The following is a 22,103-nucleotide window of genomic DNA, read 5'->3' on the forward strand; positions in this document are numbered from 1 at the left end:
TATTTTTTGGTGTCCCTATGGTAGTGTCTTTTATAATAGACAATGAGTGCTTTACTTTGGACTTTCATTATGCTCCATGCATAAAATAAACAATTCTGCACAGTTTTGATGTATATAGTGTGGCCCAAGTTTATTCCCAACTTTAGTATCCTAACATAAAAAGAACCAATGCAGACCCATGCTTGGGAAGCTCATTGTCAATTGTGGCTCGAAGATCCAAGCCTCAGAAGCTCCTCCTCAACAACAAGGACTTCTCAAGAACACCCCCACACAAGGTAAGTGGCAACAACCTCATAATTGGATCTTCACAGAGGGCCTGTTAACATAACAAAGTCCTCACAAAATGCCAAGAACCCTCCATAAAATTGTCTATATCGAGTTCAGTATTTCAGGGCCTGCTGAGTTCAAAATATTAATTGATGGACATGTCATTTACCAGATCTAACTGTCTCATTCAAGGACCAGATCTAACTGTCTCATTCAAGGACGATCCACAAAGGTTGCCAACAGCGATACACGAGGTATCCAAAAAAAGAAGCCATGTCATTTAGTATGCATTCAAAGTGAAGGTCACCCGACGCCCCAGGATACTTGCGATCATTAACAAGTTTCCAACATAAGTAGAATTTCGCAAATAGTTAGCAATCAGCATTTTACAACTGCAAGTCTACACTGCCTGAGTTAAAGCCAAATCAGCAGTTCTAAAAAATAAATCCAAATACCCACTCATTACAATTATAAACAAACTTTTATTCACAACTGCCGAAAGACCTGTTCCATCCGATCGCTAAGTTTGACTTATAAACAACATCTTACACAATCAATATAAAGAATGCTTTCATATTCTCATGTGCCTGGTAAGAAAAACACCATGAGGGGCACCTCTAAAGAATGACTTAGTAGAGTCGCATACTGCAGCTTGCTCCTGTTTTCAATCTCTCTTTTTTGCAGCGGTCAAGACAAACTCTGAGTATAAATTCTTCAGTGAGATCGCCACAGTCATAAGCAACGGCCCCATGATGGCTCCCTGTAATAATGATTAAGAAAGTTCAAACAGAGCATTAATGAGAGCACTGCTAGACTTTGCTAGGGACCACCTTTTACACAAATTCTGAATCCATCAACACCATGAAGACTCATGCTTCAGCAGTGAACTTCAGAGGAAAAAGGACAGCATAATGAATATTCAAGAGTACAAACACGCTAAAAAACAAACCCCAGCCTGTGCACATAGCCGAATTATGCTAAGAAGCTTTCAAAAATTAATTGCCATTGAAATTAGTTTCATCTTCCTACGGTCCTTTAAACTCTTTCACAACAGCACAACTTGAAAAGGCAATGAGTTTTGATTATATGGAGAGATAGCAAACCTTCAGACACTTAATATGGCACAATCAAACTAAACATGACTCAGCATGGCTACAATACTTATATGCACTTCTTATTGTCAAATGGGTGGAATGAAATCTTCGCTGGTCTCATAGATGGCTGCAAGACTCAATTGTGTTCCCCAATTGTAATCTATGCAGAATGTACGTGCTCACATATTCATAGATACAATACATAGCTTCATGAACATAAACAAAAGGCACGTGGCATGCACTCAATGATCTCCACACAAATAGCTTCAAACCATCAGCATTTTCATAGTTGTGGGTGTCAGAAAATATGGGTCAAGTCCCTGCTTGTAAGCCCCCAAATGAGAGCATGGGTGAATGACCTCGAGAGAATTAGGCCGCGTGGACGGGGATGGAGAGGCTGCAGCATGGATGGCAGATGATTATGCTTCTTAGTTCCATGTGTGTGTTAGAAAGGGCCTAACAGATGGTACACACAGCGGAAGACTGATAGTAATGCCCAGGAGCTCACACAGTGTGGTGTGGGGTGTGGAATCACAAACTTCTTCAACTTATGTGCATAGAATAGATGTGTAGACTCATCAATAGACAATGAACCAACCAGATAGAGAAACCACCAAAATAATGTATTTCCATCCAAAGCTATGGACACAATACAAAAGAGATAGATCCAGAGTCCCACCAATGGTGTGGTCCTCTGATCTTACCACAAGGTACTTCTCCTATCTGCTGGCTCTCTCTAGACTCGAGCCTGCATGCTCCTTGTCAAGCGTCTGTAGACTTTCTGTCCAGACTTGATCTCTACACCTTGCTGCCCTGGATGTCAGCCTAGGTGTACAGCCCTAACTCAGCTTGTCTGCAGCTCTTCAGCCTCCTATACACCTCCTGGATGTAGGCCCTATAGGTACTGATCTGCTGCTCCAGTCTGCTAAGGCTCTGCTGCTCCAGATGATGATCAAATGAGGGCTGGAGGCCCTCCTTTTATAGGCCCCAAGGGGGCTGACAAAAAAACCGACCAGCCTGCAGCAAACTGGCCGACCAGTCTGTGGCTGGTCCAGCCCTATAAGGGCTCACAACCCGGGGCCTTTTGGGCCCACACTTCTAGGGCCTTGGTCCTCTTATCAAGGCAAGGGCCCAGCCTATATAAAGGCAGGTCCCTGCCTCATGGCAACCTCTTTTGCTGCTCCACTAGGCCTCATCCAGCCCTGTACTTCTCCGTACAGCTGTGTGCCACCTGTCCTGGGTCTGCACACCCTCCGTACTGCTCCATACAGTTGCACGCCACCTGTCCCGGGTCTGCACACCCTCCGTACTGCTTCGTACAGTTGCACCACCTGTCCCGGGTCTCCTCTAGGTGTGCTGCCCTCTTGACAGCCATGATGCTGTCCATGTGGCAGCCCCTTCCTCTCTTTTTCTGTGGGGTACTGCCCTAGGTCTCCCTCCCCCATGCTCACCTCATATGGGGGCTTACAGATGGGGAGGTGACCATTCCAACAGTGTGACCCACCCTACAGCGTAGATCAGTCTACAATGGTACTGTCATGGCACTGCCCACTGATGGAGCTGCACATAAGCCATATGAAGGGACATTCGTGCTGCACAGTGGCCACATCTAGACAGGCATACAGCCCACAGTATGGGCCAAGGCTGGTGCAAGGCCCTGCGAAGATGGGCTTGGTAAAGGCCCTTATATAGGGAAGCTAAGGGGCTGGCCTGCACAGGTCAGCCAGTCCAAAGACCAGGTCGGACAACCCTAACTGGGCCAGCTGGGGTTCAGGGCCGTTGGCCAGATTCAGAAGGCCTTCATCCCTATAAAAGGCCCCATTAGGGGGCACACCATCATTCAGACAGACAGGTGCAGGCTGCAGGACGAGGGCTCCAGAAGTAAAAGGCAATAGAGGAGCCATCAAATGTGCAGCAGGAAGGTGCACAAGTCACAAGTTCACGTTCATGTGGTTACTTCTACAACCAACCCCAATTGCCTAGATGAGTCTAGATTGCCATATGTCCAATTTCTAAAGCTTCCTTAGATGTTCTCTTTACCCCTTCTTGGGATACCATTAAATCTGTTGCCCCGAAGCATAATTCACAAGTAGGAGCACCTAGGCCTTTTGCCTTTAGACTCACCTAGCCGTGTAATTACACTCACCGATGACCTTGACATTGAACTTCTTGACCAATCCAAATACAATACAAATGTCGGCCAATTAGAAGTTAATGACAATTGATCCTTCCGAGGTCGTGTTATCTTGGCTTGAGCATACCATGAGGAACAACTTGCTTCAACTAGTAGAAAACATGGCTTTGATCCCAAATGTTGGGAATGGAAATGAGAGGAGAACACCAAAATGTGGAGATGCATTGAGAAAGCAAGCGTTGTGTTACAAAGAATGAAAAAAACTAGGAATATTTCTCTACAAAAGAATATAGTCCTAATACTAATCCTAAAGGGGGAAACCTCCTAACTAAAGGGCAAAATGCCCCAAGGTGTGTTCACATCACACTACTCATAATCTAACAATATACAAGAATGAGATGGAGTCCTCTTGTCCACTTGCCAAAGACAAAACCAAGATGCATATGGGAGCCAAGCAGTGAACCACTCCTCTTCATGAAAGAAGAACTCACCTACAAAAACAATGGTGAGTGAAGATGTGAAGACCATGCTATACTTGAACATCAATAAGCACCGGCCACTCAATGAGTGATGACTTCTCGGATCCACCTTCATGCTTTTGCCTTCACTTTTTAAATTTAGAGCTTGGTATTTTGTATTGCAGTTTTTTAATGTTCTTCAATCATTTTTTGCTGGAATGCCATGTTTGGAATCTCAATCAAAAATTCCAAGGTTCAAGATTCAACATCCTAAATCTTTCATGCTATTGTTTTTTCTTTTATATTATAAGCTACACATTTCCAGTTCTAAACTAAAAAGTTCAAACTTGGAAGTCAGAGAAAGTCATTTGATAATCGTCATGTTTTTGTTATTGTATAGCCATGCGGGTTAGCAACAGTGACTGCGGGGGGTATGCGCAAGTAGGTTAGTCGCAACGGTTGGCGGTTTAGGCCTTCAAGCGGTTCGGGTCTTCAACAGTCTCTAACCGATAGTCGGTTCTTGTACGCATGCTATTACTAGCATTCCGTCTCTGTTCTTTCCATGATATATGAGCTCTTGCTCCGAGATATACAGAGTTACACAATATTGTGTGATCATCTTATTGTGTTCTCTATATTCTTTTAGTGGATGTTGCGTTGTTTATTCATTCGTATTTCCCCGTAGCGTCTGCGTTGTATTATGACACTACACAATGGCGATCATGATGCGCATTCTTACTATGCACAAAAGGAATTCGATATCTAGCGAGTAACCTGTTTTTGGTAGGGTGTTTGCGATCTCTCCCTATTGCAATTGCGGAGGCACGTCACATGGAAGGTTACGCACATCGACACGCACTCGGGCAAAGGTGTAGGAGGAGATTGCAGCGGTAAGGCTTCACATTCGCAACTTTCAAGATGAGCTCCATCGGATGCAGATAAAGCGACAACACCTTGCTTACGGTCAGGCAAGCGAGGAAATCCCGGTGAAGAACCTCATCCGGTGGTCTTGGGAGTGCATTTTACACTTGCTATCTTCACAGTAGGCATGCATGCGAACACGTCGCAGGGTCCTCCTGATCCTTTGACAGCAACGACACGGTTACGACAAAGGAGGAGTGACCCCGAGCATGGAGACGGTATGTCTCAAGGTTCCCCGGACGGAGTTGGCCGTCATCAAGGAACGCCTTCACATTCACACTCACTGCCTCAGCTCCGCTCAGAGTTGCGGGTACGGGTTTCGTTGGATGGACGTAGGGTGTTGAGTGCATCCTCGTCTCCGACAGCGGTTTCGACTGCTTCGCCCAACCTCTTCGGTCAAGGAGGGCCATCAAGAGGAGGAGAACCGAACATTCCACCCGTTGGAGTCGAAGCGATTGCGGGTCAAGTCAAGTAAGCCAAGTTTTCGAGGGGAAATCCGATGACCCGGATGCTCATGTCCGACAATTTGAAAAGGTGTATGGAGTCAACAACACGCCACCCGTGGTACCACTCCGACAAGAGGCAGTGTTAGAATCAACCTTGGTAGGCAAGGCATCAAGGTAGCTTGCAGAGTATGCGGTGGACCACTTCACCTCATATGATCTCGTCCACAAAGTATTCTTGAGAGGGTTTCGTAAAGAGAAAACAATATTGCAAACTCTAGAAAGACTGCAGCAGTTGGATTAGGGAGATCAAGATGTGGAGGATTATGCGGCCCAATTCCATTTACTTCTGCAACGTGTCCCTGCGGTGAATTGGCCTACTCAAGAGGTGCTGAACGACTACTTCATTTCGGGGTTGTCCCAGGATTTGCGGACGGCTTTGGCTACAGTGGATCGACAAATGAGACTCGCTGACAAGCGGTGCGATCGTTATAGTGGCAGCCCGTTGTGTTGTGGGTGTTGGTCAAGCAAATCGCACACCATTTGTCATTGAGGGTGCACTCCATTGCTGAATGACCTGAATTCCGGCAGTGAGTGCACCATAAGCCTTTCAAACCTTTGACAACCGATCCGTCTCCGGAATCGCTCATATAGATTTCCTTTAAACACACTCGCTCATATGGAACCGAAGGCATTTTTGTGGACCGAGGAGTGCGACAAAGCATACCGGCAACTCAAAATCCAACTCTCATGAGCACCGATGTTGATGTCTCCCGATTGGGAGAAGAATTTTCATGTGTTTGTTGATGCTTCGGATAGGGCTATTGGCAGTGTCTTAATGCAGGAAGATGCGGACAAATGGAATCGCCCAATCTTCTATGCAAGCCGCCGACTTTCGACAGCTGAAAAGAATTATTCCGTCACAGAAAGAGAAGGACTAGGAATGATTTATTTGATCAAAAAATTTTGGCATTACTTGTTGGGCCGACCTTTCGTGTTTCATGTTGACCATTCCGTGTTGCTGTACTTAATTAAATAGCAAAATCTTACGGGTCGATTGGCACGTTGGGTGTTGCTGCTGCAGGAACATGACTTTGATGTCATTCATCGTCCTGGCTTGCAGCATGCGGTAGCGGACTATTTATCTCAATTGGAGTCTGGGGAGCTGCCAATGGGAGTGGAAGATGGGTTTCTTGATGCAAAGCTGGCGGCTATCTTCTGAGCAGATCCGATCGAGGTGGTTCCGGAAGGCCCGTGGTCATGGTATGATGAGATGCTCTCGTTCCTGACTATTGGAGTAATGCCGAAGTACCTACATTTGACGGAGATCTTGCTACGGTGTGTCCAGCCTCATGAGCAGGAGGCAATGCTGATGGAGGCCCATTGCGGGGTTTCGGGTGGTCATTTTGCAGGGGAAATAACGGCAAAGAAAATTCCACAAGCAGGCCTTTGGTGGCCAACCATGCAGAAGGATGCTAGGTGGTTTGCAAAGGGTTGTGATCTCTGTCAACGGTTGAGTCAACCCACATATCGTGATCGGATGCCTCTCAACCCCATCTTACCACTAGAGCCATTTCAAAAATGGGGTCTGGACTTCATGGGTCCATTCAGACCAACTGCTGCCTGCACATGGAATTGTTGTACCTCTACCGAGATGTGTTCACCCGGTTTGGTTGCCCAATCGAGCTGGTCAGCGACAGGGGTACCCACTTTGTCAACAAAGTCATTAAGCGAATGAATTCGTTCTGTATGGTGATTCACAAGAAGTGTTCTCCCTACTATCCACAGGCTAATGGGTTGGCTGAATCGACCAATCATACATTCAAGCGGATTATTTCGCTATTAGTGAATGAGCACCGCATGGATTGGGATGAAAAGTTGTTGGCAACATTATGGGCTTACTGCACATGCTTCAAGGTGGCCACGGGATTGACTCCTTTCAAGTTGGCATTTGGGATAGAAGCGATTACACCGATCAAGCATATCGTGCCTAGTTTGCGTATTGTGGTGGAGGACAAGCTTCTTCCGCAAGAATCCATGGTTTTTCGGTTGGATGTCCTTGCTCAGTTGGATGATATGCGGTTGGAAAGCTACTATCTGACTCTAGAGGTTCTAGTAGCAGTGACGGAGGCATTTCGGGTGACAACAGCAGAGGAAGTTCTTGCGGTGGTCTCTAAGCTTGGGGTGGTCTCTCCGACACCCTTGGCTGGATTCTCATCACTATTGCAACCAATGCATGTTCAGCTTCAAATCTGTGCACAGCTGCTGTTGCGCGACACAGTGTTCTCTGGGGACCGATCCCTCTAGAGTTGTGGGCTTAGAGTCTGAAGTGCTTCAATTGCGAAGCGAGAATGAAGCCCTGTGGAATCAGAATGCACGGATGCAACAACTGGAAGAGCAGGTTGCGGTCCTAGAAGCACAAGTTCAGGTGGCTAAAGCACACTCAAAGGCTATCCACAGCAGTTGCATTCGGAGTATGTTTCCAGCATTCAGGAGAAATTGTTACGCCGGCGTACTACCGATGGGCTAGCTCAGTACTTGCAAACTTTTCCTGGCACGGTCAGTGTCAACATGGAGCAAATGGGTTCGCTCCTTGATGCTCTCCAAGAGGATGTGCGTGCGGAGTGGGTTAGGCAATTTGCACGCTGACGCGAAGCAATGGTTCCGCAAACGTGTCAGGTTGTGGTTCCGCATCAACGCCAACCTAAGACCGATGGTGATGCGGGTGCTGGTGCGAGGACAGGGCGGCAAAGTGGTCCTCAGGCACACATGGTTTCTAGGCCGATGGGATCCAATGCTTCCGCAAATGGGAGTGGTAGTGCAGATAAGGATAAAGGAGTGGTTGCGGAGTCAGCACTTGCTAGGGAAGATTGGCACACAAAATATGAGTTGGCTCAGGACATTGTAGAAGCTATTGCTCGCTCAGGCAGAAGAGTTCAAATTTTGAAACGGCAAAGGCGTTCTCTTTGTTTTTTGTTAGAACTGTGTGCCCATTCCTTCAATATGTCTTTGCCTCCTCGCCCTCCTTGGTGGAATGAAGCAAATCAGTTTTTGAAAAAAAATTATAAGAGGCACACTTCTTTTCCTGGGTTGCCTGATCCCCCCTCGTATGAGCCTATGGTAATCCAACGGCCAGCTACACAAGAACAACGCTGGCAACAGCAATTGCCACAGGGTGCGTGGATTGAGGAGCTTCTTCCTACTGAGCAGTCGCCTAAGCATCAACCGGTGGATTGGTCAAAGCCGCATCCTTTGCAGTGGTTGATGGATATGGAGAAGGATCATCGACTGAAGCTCTCGTTGCGGAAGAGGCAGCAGGAGCTTGCTGAAAGTTCGAGTGGAGCTGAGCCTGCAAAGCAGTTGAGAACGGAGTTGAATGAACGCAGTGATGTTCGACCAAGCAACATTGGGGTAATTGGTGCACCTGTGCAGTGCATTTCAAGTTCGGATGAAGAGAAAGAGTTAACAGCGGTGGCTTTTGGGTAGCCTCACAGTTCACAGAGCACTCGGAGCGCTGTGTGCTATTGTACAAGCAGGCGATGACAGCCCAATGTTTATTTCTTTAATTTCATATAGATTCAATAAGAAATACTTCTTTTCATGTGTACTTAGTGAATGATTGTGATGACCTCATTTGCACTTGGTTCTCTGCCGAGGCTATGCCCAAAATGATTGTTGCACTGATGCACACGCACATATACCTAGATGAATCCAGGAACATTCCCAAACTCATCCTCTAAAAACACTACATAGTGCAGTTTCAATCTCACGATAGTCACTCATAAGATTGAAAACCATAAACTCCATCACGCATAGCAGGGACTAGCTACTATGACATCCCCACTGACTTCATCAACTCCCAACAGTGGGTATAGACCATAGTATAAAAATATGCTCACACACATACAAATCCACACTCCCACACATACTTGAGCATCCATTTATACAAAGTCTTTGTACTGAGTTTTTGTCGCCACTCCGGAGGTGAAGGCAAACTCAGCCATGACAAAGGCTAGCACTAAAGGAGAAGGCTAATAAAAAATTAGTCCAAATCTCTTCATTCAAGCTACGATTGCTGGTGAAGACTAAATGATTTCATTTTAGTCTCTCCCAAACCAGCATCTAAATCTAGATGATAGGGCAACGCACCATTTAAAATAGAAAGAATTATCGCAGTACCAGCAGGCCGTAACTTGGACAAAAACTTAACAAGGTGAAATTTGCATGTCCGCTAATTCGACAGAAGCATATACCTAGATGAATCCAGGTACATTCCCAAACTCATCCTCTAAAAACACAACATAGTGCAGTTTCAATCTCACGATAGTCAATCATAAGATTGAAAACCATAAACCCCATCACGCATAGCAGGGACTAGCTACTATGACATCTCCACTGACATCATCAGCGCCTAATAGTGGGTGTAGACCATAGAATAAAAATATGCTTACACCCATACAAATCCACACCCCCGTACATATTGATGTCTGTCATAGGGGATGGGTATCTATTTTGGATTCGCATAGTCCACCGTAAGTGCCATGTGTTATTGCATAACCATGCGGGTTAGCAGCAGTGACTGCGAGGGGTCTGCGCGGGTAGGTTAGTCCGCAATGGTTAGAGGTTCAGGCCTTCAAGTGGTTCGGGTCTTCAACGGTCTCTAACCGATAGTCGGTTCTTGTACGCATGCTATCACTAGCATTCTGTCTCTGTTCTTTACATGATATATGAGCTCTTGCTCCGAGATATACACAGTTACGCAGTATTGTGTGATCATCTTATCGTGTTCTCTGTATTCTTTCAGTAGATGTTATGTAACAGTTTATTCATTCGTATTTTCCCATAGCGTCAGCACTGAATATGATGCTACAATTTTTAATAAGGGTGTCATGTTTAAAATTTTATATTTTGGAGTTGGAATCTTTGGCTAGGGCAGAATTGAGCCCAACCAAGCACCAATGATTGGAGGGGTTGGGGCATTTATAGCCCCAAAAAGTGGACAGCAATCAATTGACCAACCTGATGTTTAATAAATTGCCTAGGAGCTACAATGGATTGGTCATGACCCTTATGACTATATGAGGATGTTGATGGAACAGTAAGGAAGTGAATAGAGTTTTTTATTCAAGAGTAGAGAGGCCCATGAATCTCTCAATTACACCTAATAGAACCTTCTACCACCTAACCTGGTCACACTAACCAACACACAATCTCACACAAACCTTGTATCCCTTGGTACACCCCATTACATCAATTTGTCCTTCATATCCCCCCACAAATTGATGACCTCGCCCCAGTACTGTACATGGGAAGCTTCATGGTTTGTTCAGACCTAGTAACAACACTCATGACCCTAACCTGTGACTCACTCTGGCAATGGCTCTTGGTTTACAACTGAGAGATTGGTTAATGACTATGCATGGAAATCCCCATGGGTCTAACAAGGTAAAACCTCCAACATCATACTAACAATCATTTAAGGGGGACATCCCACGGCAGAGAACCCTTATTGACTGTAGGATCTCGTAGGATAGAACAGATGCATCTTGCAAGAGGTGTGAGAGCACAATGAAAGAAAGATGGTAGATCTCTATTATGATTGTGAGAGAGAGGACTCTCTTATAGAAAAGAGGAGAAGGTAATACTTTCCCTACATAGTGGCAATCATCCCTTACATCAGTGGGAATCAATCCCTACATCAGTGGGATTGCCTTTGTCTTACATCATCACTTAGGTCACACACTAGACACATCATAGCACTTGATGTGCCTTTACAACACACACAAACACACATGTGACTCCCCTAGATGCACACATGCACCATAGAGCAAGCCCTTGATCATACTTACCCCAACAAAACCCCCTCAAGGCATTGCCTCTTGCAGTGTCAAGGATACATCTAGTCTCATAGTTTCTCATGCCAGCTCATGGTGGTCAAGGATTAATCTATGGCTAGGATCTCATGCTAGCAAGGGTTCCCAAGGGTATGAGATTTACAGAAATGGGATAGTCAAAACACATATCACATGGTCTACATCATATGGTGACCAGAGGTGATTTACATATTCTTTTTGGAGTACTACTCCAGGCAAAGAACCTCAAAATTTGACCAAGTGATGATAAACAAAAAGACAAAGTGCCTAAAAAGCATAGTCTTCATCATGTGGAGACTCATCAAATGAAAGTAGATTGGCAGTTTCTGACTTTGTAGTTTCTTCCTTTTTGGCTTTACAATACTTTTCATGGTGATTGTTTTTGCCACAATGTTTGCATGGATTGATCTTGAAGCAATCTTTTGAGAGGTGATTAGTCTTCCCACAATGTTTGCAAGGTGAAAACTTGCCCTTCTGAATTTTTATGACATAGGCTCTGTCATTGCCTCTCTGGTAGGCTGTGTCATTGCCTCTCCAGAGTTCCATGTGCCTTTCTTCTTCTTGAAGAGCAGTAATAAGACCTTCAAGAGTAGGATTAGGAAGATTTTTCAGAGTGGTAACAACATAATCATAATCTTCAGGCGTACTTTTGAGCAATACTGCCATTGCATCATCTGTAGTGATTGGAGAGTTGATAGAAGCAAGTTGAGTCATGAGACTCCGCATATAATTGACATGGGCAGCCAAAGGAGTGCCACTGGCCATCTTCAATTCAAAGAAAGCAATCTTAAGTGACAATTTTGAGATGTGAGAGCTAGCACAAAAAATAATGTCAAGCTTCTGCCAAGTTTCAGAAGGAGACTCTAAATCAGAAATGTGATGAATATAGTCAGCTCCTAAGCCAAGAGCAATGATGCCATAGGCTTTCTCCTCTCTAGCAGGATCTCTTGCCGAATGTGTCGGAGCTGAGGATTCTCTAGCATTAGAGGCTGTTGAAGAAGTAGTTGAAGCGGGTTTGACAAGCCCCCAGAGGTTTTCCCTCATCAATGCAAACTTAATCTTCATCTGCCATGTGTGAAAGCCTTTACCATTGAACTTATCCATATTCAAGATGGTAGCCATGAGAGGGTCTAACCCAAAATGGGCAGTGTCTACTCTCTTACAAGGCTAGAAAGAGTTGAAGAGCTTCAAAATACAAGCATTTAGAGTAGCAAAGGCTTGTAACCAAATTCCATACTACAAAACATAATGGAAATAATGTTTTCACTTGCATGCTTCATAGAGGTGGCCAAATGAAAGCATTCCAAGCAAATCCAGGTGTAGCAACTTAAAGCAAAGCTGTAGCCATAGTTGTACTGAAGCTATTCAATACTTTAAAACATCAGAAATACTAAAGTAGCATCTAATGTAGCATCAAACTCACAACATTGTCAAAACTGTCCAGAACAGAGACCTGAACTTGGAGGGTGCAATTCTCACAGCTCATAGCTCTATTCAAGGGGATTTTTATGCAGGAAGAAGGGCCTTATACCAAAGAAGGGCTACCAGCAAGGAGAGGTGCAATGTTGCGTCAGGTCCCCATAGCCAAGCTTGAGAAGACCGACTGGTTTTTCGTTTGTTGCGCCTCCATTCCTAGTCAAAATGAGCTCAGATTTCAACAGCAGGTTCCCTTCAGTGTCGTGCAGCTCGAGCTCAGAGGAATTGACAGAAGGATAAGCACAGAGGCGGCATTGCGCGAAATTTCGTCAGAGAGTGTGAGTGTTGGCGTTTCACGTACAGTCGAAATTTCACCAAAAGCTTGCAGCTGGAAGTTCGCCCATACAAGAGGAGTTTGCAGCTCCGAGGGTTTGAGCAATGGTCATTTGTAGGCCGAGAACAGAGCTCTCAAAGATTTTGGGAAGGAGGAGGAAAATGGAGAAGATGAAGAAACTTGTAGTTTATGCTAGAGATAGCATCTAATGCTAGGCTAGGCTAGATCTAGAACCTAAAGCTCTGATACCATCTGTAGGATCCCGTAGGATAGAATAGATGCATCTTGCAAGAGGTGTGAGAGCACAATGAAAGAAAGATGGTAGATCTCTATTATGATTGTGAGAGAGAGGACTCTCTCTTATAGAAAAGGGGAGAAGGTAATACCTTCCCTACATAGTGGCAATCAGCCCCTACATCAGTGGGAATCAATCCCTACATCAGTGGGATTGCCTTTGTCTTACATCATCACTTAGGTCACACACTAGACACATCATAGCACTTGATGTGCCTTTACAACACACACAAACACACATGTGACTCCCCTAGATGCACACATGCACCATAGAGCAAGCCCTTGATCATACTTACCCCAACATTGACCACACACACAAAACAACTTAGCAAATATATGGGTCATCACCCTTGTCAAGATTGACTTGGGTGGTGAAAGCAGTGAAAGCTTTAACATCCTCTGGTTCTAGTTCTTCTTCTTCTTCTTTCTCTGCTTATTCTACAAGGTTTGCTGAAAATTTCTTTGCATAGCACTATTTCTCTAAATGTCCAAGCTTTCCACAAAAATTGCACTTCATCTTGCTCTTGCTGGTGGATCCCTTGAAGTTGCTTTTGATCAAATATGCCCCATTTTCTTTATGGTCATTCCTCTATTTAATCTTCATTTCCTCTTCCAAGAGAGATGCCTTTATTTCCACCAAACTAACCTTTGGTAGATTGGTGAGGGTAGTTACAATAGTGCCATATTCCTCAGGTAGACTTTTAAGCAAGATGGCAATTACAATATCATTATCAAGATTAAACTCGATGCTAGCTAGCTGAGTTAGTATGCTTTTCATGGAGTTTAAATATGAAGAGATTGATTCTCCTCTATCCAACTTCAATTCAAAGAACTTGATGAGTAAACTATACTTGAAACACTTCCACTGTGCTCCAAAAACAATCTCAAGATGACTCCATGCAACATGTGCAGTGTCACAATCATCGATGTGGTGAATATAGGAATCACTCAATCCAAGTGCAATGATAGCTAGTGCCTTTTCATACCTAGGTACCCATAAGCCTCTCCTTCCCTAGTAATTGGTGTTAGAAATCACCCAACAGAGGGTACGCACAACGGAAGACTGATAGAATTGCCCAAGAGCTCACCGGTGTGGTGTGGGGTGTGGAATCAGAAACTTCTTAAACTTATGTGCATAGCATAGGTACGAATTGGTCAAGCTTTGTAGGATTTAAATGTGGAGATTGATTCTCTTTGTAGGAATTGGTCCAGCACAGAGGTTCTCGTGCTTATAATTGAGCAAATCAGAAACTTCTTAAACTTAGGTGGGCAGCCCCTGTCAAGCTTTGTCTGCAGCCCACAGGTCCTCTTGGTCCTCCTGAATGTAGGCCCCAAGACAGCTGCTCCACTGCTCCAAACTGCTTATGAAAAGCTGCTCCAGAAGATGATCAATGAGGGCCTGGAGGCCCTCCTTTTATACGCCCCCAGGGGGCTGTCATAAAACCAACCAGCCAGCCCCATCCTGGCCGACCAGTCTGCTTGCTGGCCGACTTGGTTGGCTGGTCCAACCAGCCCTATATAAGGACCTTTGCCAGGCCCTTTTGGGCTGCTGGCTTTGTCCCTTTCTGCGCCTATTGCAGGCCCATGTGCTGCTGCTCCAGGTCTCCCATGCAGGCGCCTATTGGCCCTGCTCCTTCTGTCACCTGTGCGCCTTTGCCAGCCCCATGCGCTGCTCTTTGCAGGCACCTTTTGCTGCGCCACATACGGCTTCTGTCCCGCCACCTGTGCGCCTCTTTTAGGGGCCTGCTCCAGCCCGTACACACACGCTTTGCTGCGCCGCTGCCAGGCTGTTGTGCTGCCCACATGGCAGCCCATGTGCTGCCCATGTGCCAGCCCCTTTAGCCCTTTCCTTGTGAGGTGCTGCCATGTGGCAGGCCATTCCACATGACAGCCAAGATGCTGTCCATGTGGCAGCCCATTCTCCAACATGAGTCTCCTGCCCACATGACAGCCAAGATGCTGTCCATGTGGCAGGCCACTCCACCTATGGTTCACCCCCCCGATGCACTCCTCATTTAGGGCCCTAGCTCACAGATGGGGAGGTGACCATTCCAACAGTTGGTTTCTTCTCTTTCCCATTAGCAATATTCCAGATCCCTTTCTTCATGAGAATAATTTAAGTTTGGTCTGCCATGTGTGAAACCCCTCCCCCTCAAAACTTATCTATCTTTGTTTTGGAGGCCATAGGGAAGGTCTTACCAATACTGGCAGTGTCTAATCCCTTTACAATTCTTCAAAATGAACCATCACCATATAGATGCATATTGCAAGCAATAAAATCTGAAAAGCCAAGGTCCTTTGCATACTAATAATAGTGAGGTACTTGTTTCTTGTCTTGAAGCCTAGTGACCTTCCTATTGGTGTATTTTGGAGCTTTCTCCTTCTTATCTTCCTAACACATGGAGTATTGCTAGAACCACAAGAAGGCGGCATTTTCAATAACAACCTTCCATGAATACAAAGCTATGAAGGAAAGATTGTCAATACACCAAGTAGAATATTTCTAGGTGAATGAGACTCCCACAAGTCCAATGACTGAACTTTAGCACTCCAACATTATCTGTACTAAAAAATTCTTGCAGTCAAAATAAGAAGCCCCAAATCTTAGTTGACTTGGTCAACCCTCAAATCCACAAAACTACCAGAATTTGAAGTTTCGTGCAATTCTCCCCGTAGGAACCACCAGTCATAAAATGTCTCTAGCTGTTGATGGGCGACGCTATAAGGAGTATTCTAATGAAGGGTGAGCAACAATGCTCCAGTACATGAGAAATGGCAGAAAAGCCAGTCGAAAATGGCGCTATTCTCTCTAACGTTCTGACGCGGCATTGCGCGATTCTCCTCTAGGGGGTCCTTTCTGGTAAAAGAGCTTCCATTACATTGCAAAAGCCCCTTGAATGCTTGATTCTATAGCTCGAATTTCAGCCTCCGTCTTGCCAGTAACGTCATCATGCCATCTTGTGGGTTGTGATCTTGTGGTGCACGTTGAAGCGCACCACGCACGGGAAAGCAAAACGTGGGACGGGTTGAGGGCACGGGAAAGTGAGTGGGGAACGGTGAGGGCCATTTGCAATCTCCATACCATTGTACAAACCGTGAACCTTTGAGATTGGAGGCTGAAATTCGAGCTATAGAATCAAGCATTCAAGGGGCTTTTGCAATGTAATGGAAGCTCTTTTACCAGAAAGGACCCCCTAGAGAAGAATTGCGCAATGCCACGTCAGAACGTCAGAGAGAATAGCACCATTTTCGACTGGCTTTTCTGCCATTTCTCATGTACTAGAGCATTGTTGCTCACCCTTCATTAGAATACTCCTTATAGCGTTGCCCATCAACAACTAGAGACATGTTATGACTGGTGGTTCCTACGGGGAGAATTGCACGAAACTTCAGCGACTGGAATACGTGTCGGCACAGGTAGAGGAAGCAACTATTCCCTAATTCCTCCTAGCCAAGGATTAGCCCCAACATGAGGATGCTTCGGCTCAAAGGGCGTGGAAAGTGTCTCAGAGAATGAGGAGAACAAGCCTAAGCAAATTCTGTGGGAAGAGAATGAAGAAAACCTTCATTTGGGGAAGATGATAACATGGCACTCAGAGAGGGCTCAAGGAGGGTGAACCAAGCTCTAATACCATATGATGGAACAACAAGGAAGTAAATAGAGTAGTTTATTCAAGAGTAGAGAGGCCCTTATAAGGGCAACTGATACAATGCATGTGCCCCAAAGGAGAGCACCTCCAGATCCACAAATCACTCCACTGATCTCTCAATCAAGCCCATGAATCTCTCAATTACACCTAATAGAACCTTCTACCACCTAACCTGGTCACAACTAACCAACAATCAACCTCACACAAACCTTGTACCCCTTGGTACACCCCATTACATCAATCTGTCCTTCAGATATTGGTGAGGAGAAGGCATTTATTGCTACCACCAATGGTAAAGGTAAACATGTGGGCAAGCAAGAGAAAGGCAAGCCTAAGAAGAAAGTTAATGAGGCTTCTTAGGACCATGACTCTTCTAAGGAGAAGAGCAAGGGGGGGGGGAACTCTTGACATGCTTGGCTATCTAAATGATAGATTACCAGACGAAAAAGGCTGATCAAAAGAAAAAGGAGGAGAAATGGCCCAAAGAAGATAAACCTAGAAATGTTGTGGTCAAAGAGTTGTGCTTGGTTGTTACCCCAAGTAACCCTAAGATTAGATATGCAAATCAGGAGGTAGTAGTGTTCATGTCTGATATTGAGCAAAACCCTTTGTTAAGATAAAGCTAGCACAGGTTGCTTAGAACATGCTGAGGACAAGGGCATGTTCATCATGGGGGATGAGGCTGGAATAGCCACTCTAAGATGGAATATGAGTCAGCAACTCACCCTGACTGGAGCATTGGCTCCAAGACTCACGAGTATGCTAAGGGGAGTAGTTTACATTTTTGTTTGACAATAAGCAACAAACTGATGACCAAGAGTATGTAATCTCTCTATGTTTGAATGTTGAATACAATAGCACACTTGGAATTTGATGTTTGCTAAGGAATAGGAGTAGTTTTCTTGGCAAATGCAGTCGGAGCCTTTTGGTGGCCGGTACACCTTGTTGGCATGGAAAGCTCTACTGAGTTAATGGTAAAGGTGAAGCTGGCACTGAAGGCTTCTCAAGGAGGGCCAAGGGCCGTGATGTTGGACATGCTTGGTGGCCTGGTTGAAGAGACTGTGTCCAAGACTCTAGAGCGATGTGATGTGAAGTGGTTGCTTGGTGCCTTGGTAGGCTCAGAAAATTGAACCTAAGTGGAACTCATTCTAAGCTTTTGGAGATCGCTTGGAGCAGTTCCAGAGTATATCAAGCGAGCTGGTTGCAGACCCATGATATTTGTACTGTGCAAGGTCTGGTTTGTTCTCAGCTTCAGAGGGGACAGTTCTACAACTGTACTGGTTTACCTGCTTGTTCCAAGAGTTCAAGGATGGTGCACAGTTGTCGGCCAGCAAAAAGAAGCAGACTGAGGGCCCCCTCCCCTGCATATAGAGGGCACTATGACACTAGACCTTTGTCCAAGAACTTGTGAAGGCCACTAAAGCTCATAAGCATTGCGCAGCCAGTGTGAGTGGAGGGTAGAGAATCAGCAGTAAATCTTGAGCTCACCACTGAGCTTCCAGGGCAGCAACTTGTCTGCATGTGACTGGCACTCTGAGAAACTTGTGTAGAGTTTTTGGCCTATCTTGGCATAACATTTTGGGTTTTCTAATGCTGTCTTTCCACCTGACCCGAGTGTCGGTCAATTTATTCTTATGCACACTTGTTTTATGAAGTTGGATCTGCATCAGTGACTTCTTTGGTTCAAGATTCTTCGTTGATTCTCCATTCTGCACTAGGGTACAACGTCTAAACAGACTGCAATATTCACTCTAAGCAGAATTTTAAACTGTCCACACCCTCATATAGCTCTCACCGTTGGAAGAACAGTGCACCAGTCAGTTCTAGAAACAGAGCCCTGGTTAGAAACAAGGGACACATGGACTCTGGATTCCGGAATTGTGGGCTCAATCGGGGCACACACTAATCCACATCAACCACCTTCATGTCGTTTTGTGTGTGGCTCTTTATTCTCCTCTGTCTTCATTTACTTAGTTTCAACAAGTCTTCTGCTGCATAGTCTAGTTAGCTTCACGTATGTGTGAAAGATAGCAGCCCTAGTTCTCCTGAATCTTATATTGAGAAGGAAGGATTTCAGAAATCAAAGGGACAACATTCAACAGAATCATCTCTAAATAAAAAGCTTGTAAATGCATTTGATAGTTAGTGCAACTCCAATCAACTAAACTCACCATAGCTTTACCACACAACATTTTATGCTTTAAAGCGCAAAAAGAGTAAGGGATGACCTCAATGGCGGATGAGAAGAGAGCCATGCCTCCCGCAATGCTCAGCCCTGTCATGTAGGCATTGTGACCAGGAATACCGCTCTGAATGGCAGAAACTCCGTAGTCCATGAGTCCTATGTGTGCAGCCACAAGGAGGACTGCTTCAATGTAACGGCCTTCAATTGCCAACTGAACCCCAGCTGGAAGAGATGACCACCACATTGGGATGATCGGCAGAAGGGCACTGAAGAACGCTAGCAAGGTTGACATATACAGAAAGTGAATTTTTAAAACATAGAACAGTAGCCACGTAAAAATGGCCTGGAAAAAGGCTGCCTTGACAGTGGCCAGCAACACACTACTTACAGCATGATCCAACACAATTGCACACCTGGTCCTTGTAGACTCAGACAAGGGAAGCATGCCTAACACCTGCTCCATTACACCCCCAGACTTGGAGGCAATTAGATAATGAAGTACAGAGAAGAACACAAAAGCATTGGCACAAAAATTAAAGAATTCAGGAGCCCCAGAAAGAACAGATCTGGCAGATGACATGAGCAGTTGCATGATTCCAGAAAGAAATTTTGAGCCATTCCCAAATACGTGCTTTCCCACATCTAGGAACCTTTCTCCTGCCTGCTTTGCCTTATCAAACAATTCTTCCTTAGGAATGTTGAAATGCTCAAGTACAAGATACATACCCTCTTGGAGCTCTGTATACACGCCTCTTATATCGTACTCCCGAAATCTCTGTGTAAGGTTATGCACTTTCTCTAAGACTGGATGTGTAGGTGCGGAGATTTCAGAGTTATTTGCCATATTTCTATTCCTCTGTCCTTGTGCAAATCCAATCAGGTACTGTTTGCCTACATCTGCCAACTCAGTCATCTGGTACTTTGCTGCATAAACATCAATTTGGCTAGATACAGTCTCATATGCCTTGCTTGCATAGGTATCAATCAGCTCAGGTACCTTGTTGTCCTCGATCCACTGTTTCAACCCCACCCTCTCAACATAATTGCTCCTCTGGACATGGGATTTTAGAGAAACAACGGCACCCTTACCTTCCAGACCTATCTTGTAAGAGAATAGGATCAGCCCAGACAAAGACCCAACAATCATCATGAACATAAGAAAAATAGCAACCAAATGGTGTAAATTGTTGAGAAAAACACTGGACAGTCGTTTCCCTAAGACTCTGTACGTCTCTGTCAGTGGTGAGAAAACCCATCCAAGCCAGCTTCTGGCATGCTTCCATCGTTGGCTAGGCTCAGCAGACAGTATGGAACGGTGATTTTGCATTTCCAGATCCTCGATCACTGGCACAAGACCCAGACTGGTGCCAACAGCGTACAAGATCATTACCACAAAAGGTACAAAAGCTAAGAAAGAGAGACCCAGGTGTTCATTCGCAAGCGCGATGACTGCAAAGGAGGCCAGCCACTCCAACAGCGTGGAGAACTGAACGTTCCTGCCCTGTTTCGATCCTGCTTTTCCAATGGCATGCAGAAAAGCCAGCCGAGCATCCAATGCAGTTCCTATCAATGCTCTACAGATCGCAAAGGGAATTGCCAACACCGTCCCGATCAGACCCTGGTTGAGGGATCGCTCCCAGAACGTCACAAGCTCCCCATGGATCGCCCTCAAGGGCATCGAGCAGAGCACTGCCCACTGAATGGGTTTCCAAAAGCATTCTAGGAGCTTCCAGATCCCGTATAATACCATGACCAAAAAGATAAGGACCGCATGCGCCATGGCTATGTACACTGCGAGCTGAAAATTTTGTTGGTTATAGTTACTCGACTCTTCAGCGAGCTCATTACGACTTGAATGGGTGGACGCTTGCTCGGTGACATTGTCAGAATCTACGACCTTTATATAATTCTCCCGCGCGGCTGGTACAACCTTTTCCGAAGTCATGGTCGAAGAAGAGGGATCCAATGACTTACCCCCGTCAGAAAACAAATGCGAGAGTGCAGCGCGCGACTTAACATTTTGCGGTGCTTCTTCTCCAGCAGCGCGAGGAGGTTTCCTGGGCGCCGAAGGGCGATCATGGTCCGTGTTAGAAGCAAAGCTGAAAGCTGGGGAAGAGCGAGAGGCATTCAATCTGGGCGGGACGGAGGGGCGAGAAGGGCTGGAAGCGGATTGGAACATCTCCTTCCAAGGAAGGGGGCTGGAGCTTCGGCTACGATCGCTGAAGCTCATGGCGACGAGGAGGAGGGAAGGGTCGAAGTGAGGGATGGAGGCAAGGGCTGACGAGAATCAGTGGTGGCAAAGACTACGCCATGAGCTATGGAGGAATCAAGCTGGCGGGAAGGCGATGCGATTGGGGACCCAGAAGCAAATCATCCGGTTGCAGATAAAATGGGTGTCCACAGATCTTGAAGCTGTTGCTGTTTTCGTGAATCCATCGCCCTCGAGCCTTCCATCCGCCATAGCTGCCACCTTTGACCATCTCTCCCTGTCATACTTCCCAATTCATCAATCATCAATCTTCTTCCAGCTTTCTACTACTGCCCTACACTTTCTGCACGGTTCTCATCATCATCAGCACATGAATGAGCTCCCACATTTCAATCCTCCATAGCAATCACCACGTTTGCCCTACCTCTGCCTCTGTGCCACATTCTCATCACCTCTGCCCAACTTACGTTTGTTTCCAGCTTTTCGTTGCAACACCTTGCCGCCCAGCTCCCTTCCAAGCTCTAATTTCTCATCACATCAATGGATTTGTCCACTGTAGCTGCATCGTCTTACGATCAGATCATATCATGAATATGATGAGTGATTTTGTATTTGCCAGGGTTTTTGGCCTGCCATGCCATGGGTGGAAAAATAAAATTATTGTTACTGTTTACGCTCTCTACTTGTTAATTTGTGGTTGGTGTGGTGCCTTTAAAATGTCATCAACCCCCCCAATAGGGAGGCACGTGCCAATTGGAAACTACATTTGAAATTCCTTTGACATTTGTAGAATTGTTAGGTTGTTGATTGTGAAGAGCTTTTGAA

At 45.5% G+C, this 22,103-nt stretch overlaps 1 protein-coding gene across 1 annotated transcript; it reads right to left on the reverse strand.

Annotated features, from left to right (window-relative positions):
- Nucleotides 1-597: 597 nt before the first annotated feature.
- On the reverse strand, nt 598-21,870 carry LOC147898156 (transmembrane protein C9orf5 protein). Its single transcript, XM_087379402.1, has 2 exons — nt 19,113-21,870; nt 598-1,027 (listed from the first exon to the last, which is right to left on the reverse strand). Exons 1-2 carry the CDS (start codon nt 21,297-21,299, stop codon nt 932-934), a joined length of 2,283 nt encoding a protein of 760 aa, XP_087235528.1. The 5' UTR covers nt 21,300-21,870; the 3' UTR covers nt 598-931.
- Nucleotides 21,871-22,103: the final 233 nt, after the last annotated feature.

Source organism: Dipteris shenzhenensis, chromosome 9, assembly GCF_047967505.1.
Source record: "Dipteris shenzhenensis isolate YYH24624 ecotype China chromosome 9, Dip_SZ_1.0, whole genome shotgun sequence".
NCBI lineage: Eukaryota > Viridiplantae > Streptophyta > Polypodiopsida > Gleicheniales > Dipteridaceae > Dipteris > Dipteris shenzhenensis.

What these genes read in the sequence shown, in the direction of transcription:
- LOC147898156 (XM_087379402.1), bottom strand. Translation starts at nt 21,299, where the DNA reads ATGAGCTTCAGCGATCGTAGCCGAAGCTCCAGCCCCCTTCCTTGGAAG. An exon ending in TCTTCTCATCCGCCATTGAG is followed by an intron (nt 1,028 to 19,112) that starts GTCATCCCTTAC and finishes TCATTATTACAG; the next exon opens with GGAGCCATCATGGGGCCGTT.